General features: G+C 38.7%; 1 protein-coding gene across 1 annotated transcript in view; it reads right to left on the bottom strand.

Annotated features, from left to right (window-relative positions):
* Positions 1-9,225: 9,225 nt before the first annotated feature.
* LOC136405585 (uncharacterized) overlaps positions 9,226-20,215 on the bottom strand; it is a 61,388-nt gene continuing 50,398 nt past the window's right edge. Inside the window, exon 6 of the mRNA XM_066385095.1 lies at positions 9,226-9,363. Within this exon, the coding sequence (XP_066241192.1) occupies positions 9,226-9,363 (138 nt within the window). The remainder of the gene's footprint in view (positions 9,364-20,215) is intronic.

The following is a 20,215-nucleotide window of genomic DNA, read 5'->3' as shown; positions in this document are numbered from 1 at the left end:
TCTCCAAGATGCTTTCATGTTGCTTTGACCTCTGCCTGCCTTGGTAGAAATTTCCCTCACGTTTGGTGATCCTTGGGTCATATTTAGAAGTGGAGCATTTTAAAAGCTAATTAGATGTGTATTGGACTGGGGGTAAGAAGCTGTCCACTAAGGCTTCACTAGTGAGTGATCTGGCTCTGTCATTTTATTGAGTCTGCTTGATAATATCCTCTCCCCAACTCCGCAAGCGGGTCAGGTTCACCAGAGAAGTTTTCAAAATGTCTCTGCTTGAAGGGTAAAAGACCTGGCTACCACAGTATCTGGGATCCTGGTAGGGAGGTAAGCTGCAGGATCTGAGTCAGTCTTATTTTCATCACTGTATGCCTATTAAATCCAAAGATCACCCTCTCTTACTTCAGATAACCCACTTTTTTGCCAGGTTGGGGGGGGGGGGGTTAACTTCTTGTCAAACAGACTTCCAACCAATCTTTTTTTAGTCAAGGTACACACTTCTAAAGGTATCTGGGTTGCCGATTGCTAAGCCTTTGGGTGCAGTTCTGAGATCATGAGACATTACTACGGACAGTATATTCAGGTTTTTTGTCTGTTTAGTCATTTCATAAACTTGACAGGTTATAGAATTTGTTGCTGATGTCTCCTCCCATTTTTGACTTGGGTTTTTTGTTGTCTTCCCTCTCCCCCACCTGTTTTCAAGTATTGAGCTATAATAGGATTTCAGAAGAGACTAGAAGTGATAGTGTTTTTAGCAGCCTATATCTGTGTGTGTGTGGTTGGTGATGAAAGATTTGGGGAACAAAAATGAGCAGGTAATAGGTAGTTCACTCAGTACTCTAGAATTTGAACAAAGTAAAGTTCACAGATGAAAAGGTTCATAGGTGGTTTACTAGTTTTTTATAGAAGCAATTCCTTAGTAGTGAAGTGTTTGGTAACTGATTTCAGTTCTCCATCAGTTTTGTAAACCCTTGTTAGAGCTACCAATCCCAGTTCTCAAGTAATGGTTGAACTTTTCTAAGTCTGCTTTTCTAATTCAAATTTTGATACCTTTTGGTTTATTAGTACCTGCTGCCTGGTGAGTTAATTGCTCTTCCTAGGGTTCTGGGTTTCTTTTATTCCTTTTCTAACATTTGTGTATTGTAAGATTGCAAATCTTGTTACCTTACTACTTTCCACACTGGGGTGGTGATTACTTCATTGTTCTTTGTTGGTAACAAGTATTAGAATACACCTGTTCAGGTGCCGTTCATGTTGAGATAATTTTGAAAGGTAGTTGTAACAGGAATCGGTTGTTAAGCTTCTGTGTTTTATACTTGAGTCTGATTTTGTTTTACTGCTTGGAAAAGTTCTTTGAGGTTATCTGGTACTTTGTATTTAGAGTAGTTTATGTTTAGAGCCTTGAGATTCTGGAAATTTTATAAACCAGGACAACTCAATGTCCACAATATTTGTGTTGGTCCTGAAATGTGTTACGAATTTATTTGGTCTGGGATCATTCTAAACTCTTACCAAATCTAGCTGCTTATATAATAAATATACTGCCAATTCTCAGCAAAGTAAATTTCTTTGGGAGCAGTTAATAGTACAGTTGATCAGGATGCTAATATTTAAGGATGACCGCAAACTATAAAATGTGGTTTTTTTACTCTTAATTTTAACAAGGTTGAACTGGGTACTGACGATCATTTCTTCACTACTGGCCATATATAGTTCAGAAGTCTAGCCTGAAATTTCCATGGGTAAAAATGGTTCTAGTGAGATGTGCAGAGTGAATCTGGCCTATTGCTGTTGCCTATAATCCAAGATTGGATGAGGGTTGAAAATCTGGTCATTTCAGAGAACCATGCAGGGCTTCAGAATCAGTTTGGAGGTGTTTTCCTGGGATTTCCTATTTCACACACTCCAAATAATTTTAGCTACACTAAAATTTTAAGGACTTCCTTTAAGATGGTTAAACATGCTGTTTCTTAAGGATTATTTTTACTGTTGGCCTCTAATAGACAAAGGTGCTTGTTTTGTAATGCTAAGACCACTCAAGCATGTTAATCATGGGCTCTTTAAGTCTAGCTTTAAAGAAAATCAGAAAAGATGGCATTCTAATGGGCATACAAGATAGCAATGAGGAAAATAGGCTGGAAAAATGGTGAGTTGGTTTTATTCTTTATGGTCAATACATCTTCCTGCCTGCATATTGTCCCCTTTGGTTTGTCACTGATCTCATCCACGGTAGTCAGCAACTGATCAAAATTGACATTTGCTGTTTTGAGTTGGGTTAGTTAAATATTGCCCTGTTGTCCTTACTGCCTCTTAGATTCTCAAAAGGATATGTAATACCAGCAACTTTAGGTAAAGGGACTTAAGTAATTTAGGAAGGCAGCATTAGGGTAGCTAATAAGTATTAGTTTTCCCCAGTAAGCCCTATAAAGGAGGATAGCTTTGGGGGACAGAAGCATTCTCAAAGGGCATGAAAAAAGGACCTTACAAAATTACAACTTAAAAAGGGTGAAATGTTTTATAGGAATTAGATCCTAAGAGCAAGGTGTTCCTTGTTAACAGCAGTCCAAATGAGTTATTTTAGTTGTCATAGGAATTCTTTCTAGTCTTCAAAGTACAGGTAAGCATTAGGAGGTACTAATTCATCAAACTGATAATAAAGGATATTGGATTCTAGCTGGAGAAATACGTAAGTGGTGTTGGGAAGATAGTTTACTTCAATGTTCGTTGATAAACATTTTATTTTGTAATTGGATAGGCTATATTCTGTTCATACTTTAGAATTTGAAAGAAAGGTTACTTTCCTGGCTCTCAATTTCTTTTTAAAATACTTGGAGAAACTTAAGAGGTAGGTTAATGCTAGTACCTAAATGTGACATTTAACATGTCATGGAAACAATGCTTTGAATAAATGAGAAGGAGTTGAATTGCCCTTTTTTAGTTTGGATGGATGGCCTTAGATTACACAGGGCTTAATCACATTTTTTAAAAAATACTTGCCAGTTCCAGAGTGATGAAGTGGAACCCAACCCTTTTTTTAAAAAAATTGAAAGAAGGCTCTTTGATTATTACAGTGTAGTTAAGAGATTGATTGGTTAAGGCAATAAAACTTTGAAATGCTCAAATTTGTTGTAAATTGCTTCTGCAATCTGATAATATAAAGCATGCTACTACTAATCAGTTTTATGTATTAAGACCTATTAGCATGTCTTTTTTTTTTTTTAAAGTACTTGGTTGACTTGATTTTAAACTAACACAATGTTCTCTGTATCATTTAACATTTTCAAGACATACTCTCCCCAAGCAAATTCTGTTGGAACCAAGTTTTTCCAGTCCTAGAAGCCTACATCTAGAATCTTCATACAAAGTTTATAGTGGGCTTAAATGGGGTTTTAATTTGCACTAAATTTTCTTTTCTGAAAGATTATGTTCAAATTATAATGTAGTGCTTTTGTCTTATAATTAAAATCTTACAGCACTCATGCATTTTTTGCACTGTCTTTTTTTTTTTTTTTTTTAAGTTTTCACTGAGGGTGAATACCTTGAAATAACAGGTCTTTTTTTTCTTAGTTGAAAAGGTAAGGCAACTACTTTTGTGTTTAAACTGACAAGAATTTTAAAGTGATGGGTTCTTTTGAAAGAGTGAATGTGTAATTGTTCAAATAGTATTACAAGTTGAAGAGAAACTGAATTTGATAGAAGGAAAAACTATTCCCAAGTTACTCCAGAATGTTCACAAGGAAGGACATTGAGAATAGGAAGATTCTATATGCGGATGTTCAGTTTTTGGTCTCTGCTGGGTTTGCTGTAAAATGTAGTGAGACACTAAAAGTGCTGGTGCATATTTACTATTTGCACAGACTTAGAAGTATTTAAGAAAATAGCAAGTTGAATGAGATATTTATGATAGTAATAGTATTAACCAAGGTACTTCTACTCAACATGAATACAGAGAAAACCTAACAGTAGTATTTTATTTTTCCATTTTGTATATTCTCTTGAGAACTTTTCGAGAAGTGTGGGTCATTCCTAGTGCTGGCCTGATGAGAAGTTGCCATTATGGAGGGTCAGGGTGTAGTGCTGAGCAGGTCTTCTCCATAAATGAACTCTAACCAGCTTGTGATTTGCCTGTTTCTAAAAATCAGAGGATGGAATTAAATAATGGGTTTTGTTTTTATAGGTTCTGCCAAGATTCTGTAATGAGATAATTCAAACTTTTGAATCAACTTAATTCTGTTTAGATTTATTAAAATGTGTGGGACATTATGATTAGCAGGTTAGTTTTTTTCTAGTTTAATATATTCAATGGAATAGATCATTTCAAATGAATGGTTCTGATGTTCAGCTCTGCTCTTTGCCCTATGATGTGCAAATAAAGTTTAACTTCCTCAAGCATGGACATGGAAAAAATGCTTTGAGGTTAGTAGTTTTCAGTTTCATAGGGTTACACAAACACAGACCCATCCAGCTTCAAGCAGAATCTTCAGGGGTGGAACCCAGGCATCAGTATGAAGATCTCTAAACCATTCTGATTCTGAGGTTGAAAAACTAAAATGTTAGTGCCAATATGTGCTAGGCAACCTGAATGAAGAGTATGATGTGGCCAGGCTGTGGGGAATAGACATAGCCATTCTCTGTGATGAGTGATTCCTCCTTTCTGAAGCTTGCCTGGGAACCTGCATAGACTCCCTACTTTTACTGGGCTTGTCTAGCTGTGAACCCTTTGGAGATTAGACACAGAAGCTCTGATATGGGTGAATAAATGGAAGATGAGATGGGCAGATAGAGAAGAGTCAAGGTAGGCTAAGACTGTTCCAGATTACAGAATAGCCACAATTCCCTTTATAGAGATGGGAAATAGGTCAAACAAAGTTTTGTGGGAAAGGAGAAAGACTATATAATTTTTGGAATTAAAAGTTGAGATATTTGCATATTACCAAAGTGGGTGTATCCAGTAGAGAATTGGAAAATGGAATTCAGGAGAGGTTATTGGTAGAGAAGGCAACGTCATAGGAGTGAATAAAACCAACCACCCCAGAGAGTGGGAAAGGGAAGAGAGGCAAGGCTAAGCTGCTGAAGCCATTTAAATGAATGAAGGCCTAGTTCACTGCAGCAAGCAGTGTCTGCATTTGTTGATCCTTTTCCTCTTAGTAGTCTAGTGGAATTGGGCAAGTGACATAACTTGTGCTTCAGTTTTCTCATCTGTAGAATGGAAATAGTTATAGTATCTGTGTCAGGATTGTTGCGAGGGTTAAGAAAGAATCTCTGAAGTCCTAAAACAGCTATTTGCACATAAGTGCTCAATAACTTCATTGTTACTGTTACCTAGACTACTTACTAGACTTCTACAGCCATAGAAATCTACATTTAGAAGCCTATCTTTACCTATTGAGATAAATTGGATTTTTAAAAAATGATTTTATTGATTGATTTTAGAGGAGGGGGAAGAGCAGGAAGCATCAACTCAGTAGTTAATTGTATGTATGTGTCTTGACTGGGCGTGCCCAGGGTTTCTAACTGGCAACCTTAGCGTTCCAGGTTGATGCTTTCTATCCACTGTGCCACCAGAGGTCAGGCATAAATGGATTTCTTTTTCCAAATTTTGAATTTATTTTATTTTGTTTTAGCAAGTGAAAGAGGATGGGAGAGTGATGAGAACATCAGCCCGTAGTTGTGGCACAAGTTGTTCATCAATTGATTCCTTCTCATACATGTCTTTTTGGGGTGGGGGGTGCTTCAGTCCAGCCAGTGACTCCTTGCTCAAGCCAACGACCTTGGGTCTCAAGCCAGTCACCGTGGGTTCATGTCTATGATCACACAGTCAAGCTGGCAACCCAAGCCAGCAAACACGAGGGTTTTTTTTTTCCTTTTTGTATTTTTCCGAAGCTGGAAACGGGCAGGCAGTCAGACAGACTCCCGCATGTGCCCGACCAGGATCCACCCAGCATGCCCACCAGGGGGCGATGCTCTGCCCATCTGGGACATCACTCTGCTGCAACCAGAGCCATTCTAGCGCCTGAGGCAGAGGCCACAGAGCCATCCTCAGCGCCCGGGCCAACTTTGCTCCAATGGAGCCTTGGCTGCAGGAGGGGAAGAGAGAGACAGAGAGGAAGGAGAGGGGGAGGGGTGAAGCAGATGGGCGCTTCTCCTGTGTGCCCTGGCCGGGAATCGAACCTGGGACTCCCGCACGCCAGGCCGACGCTCTACCACCGAGCCAACTGGCCAGGGCCCATGAGGTTTTTAATTTGGGTTACTGGCATCCCAGGTCAATGGTCTAGCCATTGTACCACTACTTAATTAGGCAAATAAGATTTCTAATAAGATCCAATACCCATCCCACTTAAAACATATGAAATGTTCCTTACTGACTGGAGCTGGTGTTGATCATTATCTTTACCAAAGTTATTCTGTCACTCAATTCACTACTTAGTAGATGTTTTAACATGTTCAAGATTATTGATAATTGCTCCTCAACTGGAACGTAAGGTTTAGGACCATTTCTTACATAGCCTTTAATTTCTCAAACATTGGTTATTTCTATCAATGTGGTAACAAGAATAAATTCTAATGTTTTATAACTTTTTGATGCAGAGTGGGGGCTCAAAATTTGAATGCTTAAGTGAAAGATCTAAGATTGCTTTAATATTTGTTTCTGCCTAAATTATGTTCTGACAGATATAGTACAAATACAAATGTCATACTAAATGAGTGTTCTTTCTGGTAGCTTTCTCCAGTTGATAAGAATGTAAATCAACTCTAAGACTGCCTAGGAAAAGAGGCATTATGTAGACTTGTTGCCTGGAAGTAGGGTGATAGCCTGTGCATTCAACATGCTGCAAGTGGAGAAGAGCCTGAAAAGGCACATTATTCATGTTTAGGCTTCTGCATCCTAATATGTAAAATTGGGGGGTGGAACTAGATTAGGTGATCTTTAAGTTCCATGTCTTCTAGCAATAAATATTCTAGTATTCAGTGGTAACCAGGATATAAATATATTTTATACATAATTATAAATTATAGAAATGTTAGGAGGCAAATTTTATATAGTTTCATAATGGCAGCAAAATACATGACAAATCCTCTTCTCACAGTACTCTTTGAATTCCTGTTTCTCACAAAAACAACCTACCAACCTGGCAAAAAGCAAAATACCACTGATGTGTCCTGTTTGGTTCACAATTAAGGGGTCAGGTAATATACTCTGAATTAAACATGGGCTTCATGGTCATATACCATAGTCAGTACTTGAATAAATAAAAATCTCAGCTTTCTAGCAGTGTGATCTTGAACATGTCATTTAACTTTGTTATCGGCACAATAAAGATAATATGAACTAACATTTTCATAGCTCTTATTATGTGTCAGCCTGTTCTATGAGCTTTATATTATGCTAACTAGTTTTTACCTTCTCATGTCATTGTTAAATGACACCCATCCCCTAAAAGCATTTGGTACGTTGTGTTAGAAGTAAATATTCAATAGAGCATCTGTCCCCGTCCCCCTGCTTGTTATAAATGATAAGAACTCCAAAGTTTTTAACATTTAAAATTTTTAAAAATATTTTGTGAATGGAAAGGTAATAATTGTGCTAGAGAAATTGGTGTCTATTGAAAATGCTGATATTTGATCATTATCAAATTAAAATGAGTTATCTAACAGGAAATCCTGTTCTAATCTTTTACTCTTCCTCAGGGATCATTAAATGATTTTTAAAACCAACTTTAGCCCTTAAGTTCCCACATAGGAAACAGAACTCATGAAACTTTGTTACAAACTGCGAAGTTAAGTTGGGTGCTTAGGTTACTAGGCCTTTAGGGTGGTAAGATAGGAAGACAGGACCTGTGATTTATTAGAGAAATAAGCCTCCCAATATTCTGAGCTTTATTCAAGCAAATGCCTAATATAGAACACAATGGTTTGAATGAAAGAATGTGCACCAGAGGTAAAATATGTATTTCTGGTCATATTTATGTTTAGATTCTCATATTTCTAAGGGAATTTTAAGAACAAGGTAATTTCTGAGTAAGAAGTAAGATCGTGGGGATTTAATTAATGCCATTAATTCCATCTTTTTCTTTTTTTTTGTATTTTTCTGAAGCTGGAAACGGGGAGAGACAGCCAGACAGACTCCCGCACGCGCCCAACCGGGATCCACCCGGCACGCCCACCAGGGGCGACGCTCTGCCCACCAGGGGTGATGCTCTGCCCCTCCGGGGCGTCGCTCTGCCGCGACCAGAGCCACTCTAGCTCCTGGGGCAGAGGCCAAGGAGCCATCCCCAGCGCCCGGGCCATCTTTGCTCCAATGGAGCCTTGGCTGCGGGAGGGGAAGAGAGAGACAGAGAGGAAGGAGAGGGGGGGTGGAGAAGCAAATGGGTGCTTCTCCTATGTGCCCTGGCCGGGAATCGAACCCGGGTCCCCCGCATGCCAGGCCGACGCTCCACCGCTGAGCCAACCGGCCAGGGCCTTTTTTTTTTTAAGTGAGAAATGAAAAGCTTCAACTCTTAGTTATGGCATTTTAGTTGTTCACTGATTGCTCTCTCCTATGTGCCTTGACCGGAGGGCTTCAGCTGAGCCAGTGACCCCTTGCTCAAGCCAGTGACCTTGAGCTTCAAGCCAATGACCTTTGGGCTCAAGCCAGTGACGATGAGGTCATGTCTGTGATCCCACAGAGAAGCCAGCAACCCCACGCTCAACCTGGATGAACCCTGGCTCAAGCCAGCAACCTTGGGGTTTCAAACCTGGGTCCTCAGTGTCCCAGGTCGAGGCTCTGCACTGTGCTACTACCTATTCAGGTTCATCTTTTCTTATTCAGTAATAGTTAACACTTAAATAGCATTTACTATGTGGTAGACATAACAAAACTCTATGCGGAAGTGTTATTGCCTCCATTTTACAGATGACGAAATGGGTACAGGTTAACTGACTAATCCAAAATCACCTAGGGGCATATGGTAGAGTGGAGGATTAATCTTTGGCAGTCTGATTCCAGAGTTTGTGCTTTTAAAGAAAATGAGGCTGGGGAAGTAGTGGAACAGTGTAAAAAAACCAAACAGGATTACAGAAATGGAATGGGTACAATGATGAGGCAAAGGACACTCAAGGGACAAGAAAGTATTTCTAACCCCCTCTTCCTCCAGTCCTTCTACTACTAGAGAATACTTTCATAATTGCTTTCATAATTGTTGCAGAACTCCATAGCCATTTATTGGTGACTATTGGCGACGGAGAGAAAAAGGGTCAGGTTGGTATCACATTTGTACTTAAAAGAATGATGATGATTGAAAGAAGGATTGCCACGGTGATGATTATAATTTTTTTGAAGTGTTTCCACCATATCCTCCTAAAATTCTTTCTTATTTGGGGGGAGTCTTTAGCCTGAAATAAAAATAAACACAAATTTAATGTTTTCATTTCTGGATTAATGGACACGCTCAAATACTTAGAGATACCTAAAAAAAGATTTAGTTTGGTTTTGATCAAACCCATATAGTCTTCATAGAGCTTAACAAAACCACTTTTATAAAATGCAGCAAGATCCCAGGTGCCTTCCTTATTGTGTTCAACTGTACTTTTTTAGCTTTATTAATTTTGTGACCTTGAGACAAGTTACTAACTCTTTGAGCCTCTGTTTCCTCATCTTCATGGTTTTATTTACATGTCATTATTCCTTACAACCCCATTTAAAATTGGTACCCCATCTCCATCCCAGAAGCCTTATGCCTCTTCAGTACATTATTTTTCTCCAAAGTACAGTGTGTCCGTAAAGTCATGGTTCACTTTTGACTGGTCACAGGAAAGCAACAAAAGATGATAGAAATGTGATATCTGCACCAAATAAAAGGAAAACCCTCCCCGTTTCTGTAGGATGATGTGGCAGCATGTGCGCATGTGCAGATGATGACATTACACCGTGTATACAGCAGAGCAGCCCACGGCCATGCCAGTCAAGATGTAGACAGTACAGAGGAAAGTTCAGTGTGTTCTGTGGCTCGCTAAATTCAAATTCATGGCCAAAGTGCACCATGAATATCGGCACGTTTATAACGAAGTGCCACCATGTAGGAATAACATTACTTGGTGGGATAAGCAGTTGAAGGAAACTGGCAGTTTGATGGAGATACCCCATTCTGGTAGGCCATCAGTCAGTGACGAGTCTGTAGAGGCTATACGGGATAGCTACCTAAGGAGCCCTAAAATATTTGTGCGTGAGCCCACATTGAACTGCACTGAATAGGTATGAAACTGGGAGAGTTTTCCTTTTATTTGGTGCAGATTTCACATTTCTATCATCTTTTGTTGCTTTCCTGTGACCTGTCAAAAGTGTACCATGACTTTACAGACACACTGTACTTATTTAACCTTATTCCAAATTTACTTCTTTATTGTCAAGAAAGTAAACTCTATGAAGACAGGGATTTTTGTCTGTTTCATTCACTGCTATCTATATTCCTAATGGTGCATGATACAGAGCAGAGGTTCAATTAATATTTGTTGGATGAATGAATAAATACATTTATTAAATGAGGATAAAAATATTCATCACACAGTAGGTCAGATTGTGAGGATTAACTGAGCTAGTGAATATAGTTTATCTAAACACCATGTAAGAATAAATTTGCCATTATTGTAATTCATATATTTGATGAAAAGATAAGATGGATTTTACATATTTTATAATACCAAAAGTTTGTATTTTAACCTATCTAAATCTAAATAAAATAACTCACTTTTATTAACATGCAAAATATTGAAAGAATTCAAGGATTAGTAAGGAGAAATAAAACAAGGCCATACAAATTGTAAAATCTTTTTTATTTTTGCTTTTTTTGAGCTGCAACAAGTTTTATTGTTTTCATTTGGTCCACTCTTATTTATTTATTTATTTATTTATTTATTTCAGAGACAGAGAGAGAGTCAGAGAGAGGGATAGACAGGGACAGACAGACAAGAATGGAGAGAGATGAGAAGCATCAATCATTAGTTTTTTGTTGCACGTTGCAACACCTTAGTTGTTCATTGATTGCTTTCTCATATGTACCTTGACCGCAGGCCTTCAGGAGACTGAGTAACCCCTTGCCAGGGACCTTGGGCTCAAGCTGGTGAGCTTTTTTTTTTGCTCAAATCAGATGAGCCCGTGCTCAAACTGGTGACCTCAGGGTCTTGAACCTGGGTCCTCTGCATCCCAGTCCGATGCTCTATCCACTGTGCCACCGCCTGGTCAGGCCCACTCTTGTTTTTTAAATATACATAACTGCTTATATGGCCATGATACAAATAAATTGCTTGGTGCTTATATGGACTTCTGTGGCCTGCCACATGGATAAGAAATACTGCAATGTATTTCAATTACCTTTATTCATGCATTAGATCAGTTTCTTTACTCTGTGTATACAGTGAGCAAAATCAAGGTACATGATTACAATGTGTGTGATAAATGGCATAGGCCCTGGTATGTTATTCAGATGGCCACATGACTCTAATATAAGATATGGGAAGCCTCAGCCTTCTAACATAGGGAAGCTAGTGACTGGTTGTACTTTGCAGGATATTATTTATTGAATGCCTTAAAGTCAGGCACTATATACGACATGCATTATATGTGTTCTTTAATATTTTTCTATTGATTTGAGAGAGAGAGGAAGGTGGAGGGGAGAGGAGAGAGAGAAGCATCAACTCACTGTTCCACTTAGTTGTTCAATTTAGTTGTATACTCATTAATTGCTTTTCATATGTGCTCCGACCAGGGTTGAAACTGCGACCTTGGGGCAACGTGATGACTATTCACTGAGGCACCCACCCAGCGCTATATGTGTTTTTGCATCATAATATGCAATGTTCATAATAATCTTGGGTGAGTATCTCTATTTTATGGCGTTGAAGAAAATGAGGCTCAAAGGTTTTAAGTTACTTGCCTAAAGGATATATATAGCTCATAACTGGTGCAGCTGGAATTCATATCTAGAGTTGTATAACTTTAAACTGCCTTGTGTAGAAACATTAAATTAATATATAAGGTGCCTGTTTAGTGGTGGTGCAGTGGATCAAGCATCAACTTGGGATGCTGAGGTCCCAGGTTCTAAACCCTGAGGTCATCAGCTTGAGGACAGGCTCACCAGCTTGAGTGCGGGGTCGCTGGCTTGAGCATGGGATCATCAACATGACCCCATGGTCGCTGGCTTAAAGCTCAAGGTCACTGGTTTGAGCCCAAGGTTGCTAGCTTGAGCAAGGAGTCACTGGCTCAGCTGGAGCGCCCCCCTCCCAATCAAGGAGCATATGAGAAGCAATCAATGAGCAACCAAAGTGCTTCAACTATGAGTTGACGCTTCTCATCTCTCCATTCCTGACTGCCTCACTAAAATTAAAATTAAAAGAGAGAGAGAGAGAGAGAGAGAGAGAGAGAGAAAGAGAAAGAAAAGAAAAAAAGCTATAAGCAGCAGGCTTTACATTTTTCTCTTAGGTTATTTGCTTTCTCTTTTATTAATGTAATATGCATATATAATTTGAAAAGGTAGAAATCTAGAAGGCTTAAAAGTAAAGGCAGCATTCTGCCCTACTTCCCACCCCTGATCCTATATGTAGAGGATATTACTTTCAGATATTTTGTTTTGTTGGTGCTATATCTCAATTATCTGGAATAGTGGATCTCAACTGGGTGAGATTTTGCTCTCCAGGGGACATTTGGCAATGTCTGGAGACATTTGATTGTCATGACTGGAGGGGGTGCTACTAGTATCTAATGGGTAGAAGCCAGAGATTTTGTTAAACCACCTACAATGTTTACAGGACAGTCCCCTTTCCCATCCATCCCCACAAATAATTACCCAGTCCAAGATGTGCCAAGGTTAAGAAACCCTGACCTAATAGTAGGTGCCCAATAAATATTGGTTGAATGTACCTTATTTAGCTGTTTATTATTTCCTGATGTTTGTTTTCCTCTGCATTACTAGAAAACATGCATATGTGAATTTCCTTCCTTCCTTCCTTCCTTCCTTCCTTCCTTCCTTCCTTCCTTCCTTCCTTCCTTCCTTCCTTCCTTCCTTCCTTCCTCCCTCCCTCCCTCCCTCCCTCCCTCCCTCCCTCCCTCCCTCTTTCCCTTTCTTCTATTTTTCTGAAGTGAGAAGCGGGAGGAGGAAGACAGACAGACTCTCGCATGCGCCTGACTGGGATCCACCTGGCATGCCCACCAGGGAGTGATGCTCGGCCCGTCTGGGGCCTTGTTTCGCTGCAACTGGAGCCATGCTGGCGCCTGAGGCAGAGGCCGTACAGCCATCCTCAGTGCCTGGGCCAACTTTGCTCCAATGGAGCCTTGGCTGTGGGAGGAGAAGAGAGATATAAAGAGGAAGGAGGGGGGGAAGGGTGGAGAAGCAGATGGGCACTTCTCCTATGTGCCTTGGCCGGGAATCAAATCTGGGACTTCCACACACTGGGCTGACACTCTACCGCTGAGCCAACTGGTCAGGGTCAATATATTTCTTGATTTTTCACTTTCCAACTATGGAAAAGAGAATATAACTCTTACCATACCTCTAACCAACCCCTTCCCCAAACACACACCTTTCCTTTCATTCCTAACCTCTTTGTTTAACTATAACATTGTAAATATTTGCTGAGCCATGGAGTGTATTTGATTACATTGACTTTAATACACAACTTTCTGGTGTCTCTAGAGCTAATAATAGGTATGTAGTTAAACAAAATCTTTCAATTGTTAGTTTTTCATCTATGAGCTAGTAATTCATTCCCAGACTCTCCAAGAAGCTGGAAAATATCCTTCCTTTGATTGCTCCTGTGTTTGGATCCTCCTGCTTTATCTCAAAGAAGTTCATCATAGAAGCTTTTGATCTGATCCAATCTGGTTTGGTTGGGCTCTAGGTTTACCATATAGCTTTAATCTTGGGATCTTTCTTTACTAGTACTCTGGGAATGCCCATCTCCTGTGTTGGACATTCTGGTTTTCTAATGTCTTCTTTCCCTTTCTTGATTTATTTCCTTCTATTTGTAAATATTTGCCAAAAAATTCCTTGGATGGGAATGTGGTAGAAATATTTCTGAGAACCTACATTCCCAGAAATGTCATAATTCTACCCTTACATTGAGTTGGTAATTTGCTTGGGTATAGAAGTCTAGTGTGGAAATAATTTTACCTCAGAATTTTGAAAACATTCCTTCATTTTTTTTTACATCCATATATTGCTATTGTGAAATCTGATGCCACTCTAATTGCCATGTCTTTGTTTTTACTCTCTGAAAGCTCTTAGAATCCTCTCTTCCTTTCTGATGTTTTCTAATTTCAAGATTATATGCCCTGCTGTGGTCCTTGTTTTTGTTCATTGAATCTGAACTCATGTTATTTAGTTCCAGTAATTTTTCTTGTATAACTTTGAGATTCTTCCTTTTCCTTTTCTGAAACTCCTGTTATTTATATGTTAGATCTCCTGATTCTCTTATCTTTATTATCATTTTTAAAATTTTATTTATTTAATTTTATTAATTTTATTGTGTTAACATAGATTCAAGTGTCCCACTCAAAATAACACCCTCACCTCCCCACCCTTGTGTCGCCCTTTTGACCTCCTCCCCATAACTCTCTCTCCCCCTTCCCTCTGGGATTTAATGTCCTGCTATCTATATCTATGTGTTATTTATATATAATTTCACTAATCCCTTCACCTTCTCTGATCACATTCCTTCATCCTCCTTCCCTCTGACAGCTGTCCCTCTGCTTCCTGTGACTCTTCCTCTGCCTCTATTCTGTTACTCAGTTTACTTTGTTCATTGGATTCCATATATAAGAGAAATCAAATGATATTTGTCTTTCTCTGCCTGGCTTATTTAACTTAGCATAATAATCTCTAGGTCCATCCATGCCATCGCAAAAGAGAAGATTTCCTTCTTTTTCATGGCCGAGTAGTATTCCACTGTGTATAGGTACCACTTGGACTGTTTCCAGATCTTGGTTATTGTAAACAATGCTGCAATAAACATCAGAGTGCACATCTTCTTTTGAATCAGTGATTTGGTATTCTTAGGATATATTCCTAAAAGTGGGATAGTTGGGTCAAAAGGCAGTTCATTTGTAATTTTTTGAGGAAATGCCATACCGTTTTCCACAGTGGCTGCACAAGTCTGTATTCCTACCAGAAGTGCAGGAGGGTTTCCTTTTCTCCACATCCTCATCAGCACTTATTGTGTGCTGATTTGTTATCGAGGGCCATTCTGACAGGTGTGAGGTGATATCTCATTGTGGTTTTAATTTGCATTTCTCTGATGATTAGTGATGTTGAACATTCTTTCATATGCTTATTGGCCATTTGTATGTCCTCTTTAGAGAATTGTCTATTCAGTTCCTTTGCCCATTTTTTGTTTTTGTATTTTTCTGAAGTTGGAAACAGGGAGGCAGTCAGACAGACTCCCGCATGTGCCCAACTGGGATCCACCCAGCACGCCCACCAGGGGGCGATGCTCTGTTGCAACCAGAGCCATTCCAGCGCCTGAGGCAGAGGCCATGGAGCCATCCTCAGCGCCCGGGCCAACTTTGCTCCAATGGAGCCTTGGCTGTGGGAAGGGAAGAGAGAGACAGAGAGGAAGGAGAGGGAGAGGGGTGAAGAAGCAGATGGGTGCTTCTCCTGTGTGCCCTGGCCAGAAATTGAACCCAGGACTCCTGCATGCCAGGCCGATGCTCTACCACTTAGCCAATCGGCCAGGGCCCCTTTGCCCACTTTTTAATTGGATTGTTTACTTTACTAGTGTTGAGTTTCAAAAGTTCTTTATAAATTTTGGTTATTAACCCCTTATCAGATGTATTGGCAAATATATTCTGCCATTGTATGAGTTGTCGTTTTATTTTGTTGAATGTGTCTTTTGCTGTGCAAAAGCTTTTTAGTTTGATATAGTCCCATTTGTTAATTTTTTTCTTTATTTCACTTGTCTGTGGAGATAAATCGGCAAAAATATTGCTATGACAGATATAGGAGAGTTTACTGCCTATGTTTTCTTCCAAGATGTTTATTTAAATCGTTTATTCATTTTGAGTTTATTTTTGTGAACAGTGTAAGATGGTGGTCTAGTTTCATGTTTTTGCATGTACCTGTCCAGTTTTCCCAAAATTTATTAAAGAGACTGTCTTACCCCCTTTGTCAAATGTCAATTGCCCTTATATAAATGTGTGGATTTATATCTCTGGGTTCTATGTTCTGTTCCATTGATCTGTATGCCTGTTCTTATGCCACTACCAAGCTGTTTTGATTACAATGGCCTTGTAGTATAACTTGATTATTAGATAGTGTGATACCTCCCACTTCTTTATTCTTCATTTTTAAGATTGCTGAGGCTATTCATGTTCTTTTTTGGTTCCATATAAATTTTTAGAATGTTCTATATCTTTGAAGTAAGTTCTGTATACTTTGAAGTAGGAATTGCATTAAATACATAGATTGCTTTGGGTAGTATAGACCAGTGGTCCCCAACCTTTTTTGGGCCATGGACCAGTTTAATGTCAGAAAATATTTTCACAGACCGGCCTTTAGGGTGGGACGGATAAATGTATCACGTGACTGAGACAAGTGTCAAGAGTGAGTCTTAGATGGATGTAACAGAGGGAATCTGCTCATTTTTAAAAAATAAAACATCGTTCAGACTTAAATATAAGTAAAACAGAAATAATGTAAGTTATTTATTCTTTCTCTGAGGACTGGTACCAAATGGCCCATGGACCAGTACTGGTCTGCGGCCCGGGGGTTGAGGACCACTGGTATAGACATTTTAATGATGTTTATTCTTCCTATCCATGAACATGGTATATGCTTCCACTTGTTTATACCTTCCTTGATTTCTTTTTTCTATGTTCTTATAATTTTCAAAGTATAAGTCTTTTACCTCCTTGGTTTAATTTACTCCTAGGGCCTGATGAAGGTGATGGTGCAGTGGATAGGATGTCGAACTGGATCGTGGAGTACCCAGGTACGAAACCTCAAGGTTGCTGGTTTGAGCATGGGCTCATCTGGTTTGAGCACGAGCTCACTAGCTTGAGTGCGGAATCACTGGCTTTAGCCTAGGATCATAGACATGACCCCATGGCTGCTGGCTTGAGCCCAAAGGTTGCTGGCTTGAAGCCCAGGATCGTTGGCTTGAGCCCAAACTCACTGATTTGAGCAAAGGCTCACTCGCTCTGCTGTAGCCCCCCAGTTAAGGGACATATGAGAAAGCAATCAATGAACAACAAAGTACTGCAACAAAGAACTAATGCTTCTCATCACTCTCCTTTCCTGTCTGTCTTTCCATATCTGTCCCTCTATCTGATTGTCTTTGTCTCTGTCAAAAAATTTTACTCCTAGGTACTTTATACATTTTATTGCAGTAAAAAAGGGTATTGTTTCCTAAATTCTCTTTCAAACAGTTTATTGTTGGTGTATAAAAATGCCACTGATTTCTGAATATTAATTTTATATCCTGCCACCTTGCCAAAATAATTTATCAGGTCTCATGGGTTTTTTGACTGATAATTTGGAGTTTTCTATATACAGCATCATCAACAAATAATGATAGTTTTACTTCTTCTTTTCCAATTTGAATGCCTTTTATTTCTTCTTGTTGTCTGATTGCTGTGGCTAGGACTGCCAGAACTATGTTGAATAAGAGTGGTGAACAGGGGCACCCCTACCTTATTCCTGATCTTAAGGGGATTGCTTTTAATTTTTGCCCATTGAGTATGATCTTGGCTGTGGGTTTGTCATAGATGGCCTTTCTTATGTTGAGGTATGTCCCTGGTATTCCTATTTTGCTGAGAGTTTTGATCATAAATTGGTACTGGATTTTATCAAATGCTTTTTCTGTATCTATTGATATAATCATGTGATTCTTCTCCTTCCTTTTGTTTATGTGATGAATCACATTTATTGATTTGTGAATGTTGTATCAGTCTTACCTCCCCGGATTGACTCCCCCTTGATCATAATGCATGCTCTTATTGATGTATTGCTAAATCTGGTTTGCTAATATTTTATTGAGAATTTTAGCATCTATGTTTATCAGGGATATTGGCCTATAGATTTCTTTCTTTGTATTGTCTTTATCTGGTTTTGGAATGAGGATAATGATTGCCTCATAAAAAGAATTTGGAAGTCTTCCCTCCTCTTGAATTTTTCGAAATAGCTTGAGAAGGAGAGATGTTAGTTCTTCATTGAATGTTTGATATAATTTGCCTATGAAGCCATCCAGTCTGAGATTTTTTTTTAGGGGGGGGTTTGATAACTGTTTCAATTTCATTTGTTATAATTAGTCTGTTTAGGTTTTCTGATTCTTCCAGACTGAGTTTTGGAAGATTGTATGTTTCTAGGAATTTATTCATTTTGCCTAGGTTGTCCAATATTTTGACATACAGATCTTCATAGTATTTTTTTTTACAATCCTTTGTATTTCTGCAGTGTTAGTAGTTACTTCTCCACTTTCATTTCTAATTTTATTTGAATCCTCTCTCTTTTTTTCTTGATGAGTCTGGTTAAAGGTTCATCAATCTTGTTTACTTTTTCAAAGAACCAGCTCTTGGTTTCATTGATCTTCTGTATTTTTTTTAGCATCTATGTCATTTATTTCTGCTCTGCTTTTTATTATTTCCTTCCTTCTAATTCCTCTGGGTTTTATTTGTTGTTCTTTCTCTATTTCTTTTTTTAATTTTTTAATTTTTATTTTTTTAGAGAGACAGAGAGTCAGAGAGAGGGATAGATAGGGACAGACAGACAGGAACAGACAGATGAGAAGCATCAATCACATTGCGACAGCTTAGTTGTTCATTGATTGCTTTCTCATATGTGCCTTGACCGCAGGCCTTCAGCAGACCAAGTAACCCCTTGCTTGAGCCAGCGACCTTGGGTCCAAACTGGTGAGCCTTGCTCAAGCCAGATGAGCCCGCGCTCAAGCTGGCAACCTCGGGGTCACGAACCTGGGTCCTTCCGCATCCCAGTCTGATGCTCTATCCACTGCACCACCGCCTGGTCAGGCTTCTTTCTCTATTTCTTTTAGATACAGGTTTAAATTGTTTATTTGAGCTTTTTATTTCTTCTTAAGGTATGTTTGTCATGCTATGAATTTCCCTCTCAAGACTGCTTCTGCTGTGTCCTATAAATTGTGAGTTGTTTTATGTTCACTTTTATTTGTTTCAAGGAAATTTTTTATCTCTTCTTTGATCTCATTGTTAACCCATTCATTATTTTATACCATGCTATTTAGCCTCCAAATGTTTGAATGTTTTTCATTTTTCCTATTGAAGTTGATTTCTAGTTTCATGCCATTGTGATCAGAGAAAATGCTTGATATGATATTAATCTTATTAATTTATAAAGACTTGTTTTGTGTCCTAACATATGGTCAATCCTAGACAATGTACCATGAGCACTTGAAAAGAATGTATATTCTGCTGCTTTGGGGTGGAAGGTTCTAAAAATATCAATTAAATCTCATTGATCTAGTGAATCATTTAAGGCCAGTTTCTTTGTTAATTTTTTTGTCTGGAGGGTTGGTCCATTGATGTCAGTGGGGTATTAAAATTCCCTAATATTATAGTATTGCTGTCAATCTTGCCCTTTATATTCATCAAAATCTGCTTTATATATTTACATGCTCCTATATTTGGTGCATAAATATTTACAATGGCTCTATCCTCCTGTTGGATTGCTTCCTTTATCATTATGTAGTGACCTTCTTTATCTCTTACGATAGCCTTTGTTTTAAAAGCTTATTTTGTCAGATATAAAAATTGCTATCCCACTTTTTTAAAATTTCCATTTACATGAAATACTTTTTTATATCATTTCACTTTCAGTCCATGTGTATCTTTTGTTCTGAGGTGTGTCTCTTGTAGGCAGCATGTGTATGGGTCTTGTTTTCTTATCCATGCAGCTACACTATGTCCTTTGGTTGGGGCATTTACTGTATTTTCCCCTGTATAAGACAAACCCTTTCTCCAAAATTTTGGGTTCTAGAAACTTGGTGTGTCTTATACAATGGTTGTAGGGTTTTTTTTAACTTGTATTTCTCGCTTTTTCACGCATGTTGAGTTGTATAAATTTTATGATGAATAAAACTGGAGTTCAATAACTTTATGTAATATAATTTTTTTTCCAACTTTTGGGCCCCAAAATTAAGTTGTGTCTTATACATGGGAGGATCTTATACTTGGGGAAATACAGTAATCCATTTACATTTAAGGTTATTATTGATATAGTTATTTATT

The sequence above is a fragment of the Saccopteryx leptura genome, chromosome 5 (genome assembly GCF_036850995.1).
Source record: "Saccopteryx leptura isolate mSacLep1 chromosome 5, mSacLep1_pri_phased_curated, whole genome shotgun sequence".
Lineage (NCBI taxonomy): Eukaryota > Metazoa > Chordata > Mammalia > Chiroptera > Emballonuridae > Saccopteryx > Saccopteryx leptura.
The sequence above is the reverse complement of the archived record's forward strand: the minus strand, read 5'-3'. Positions and strand labels throughout refer to the sequence as shown.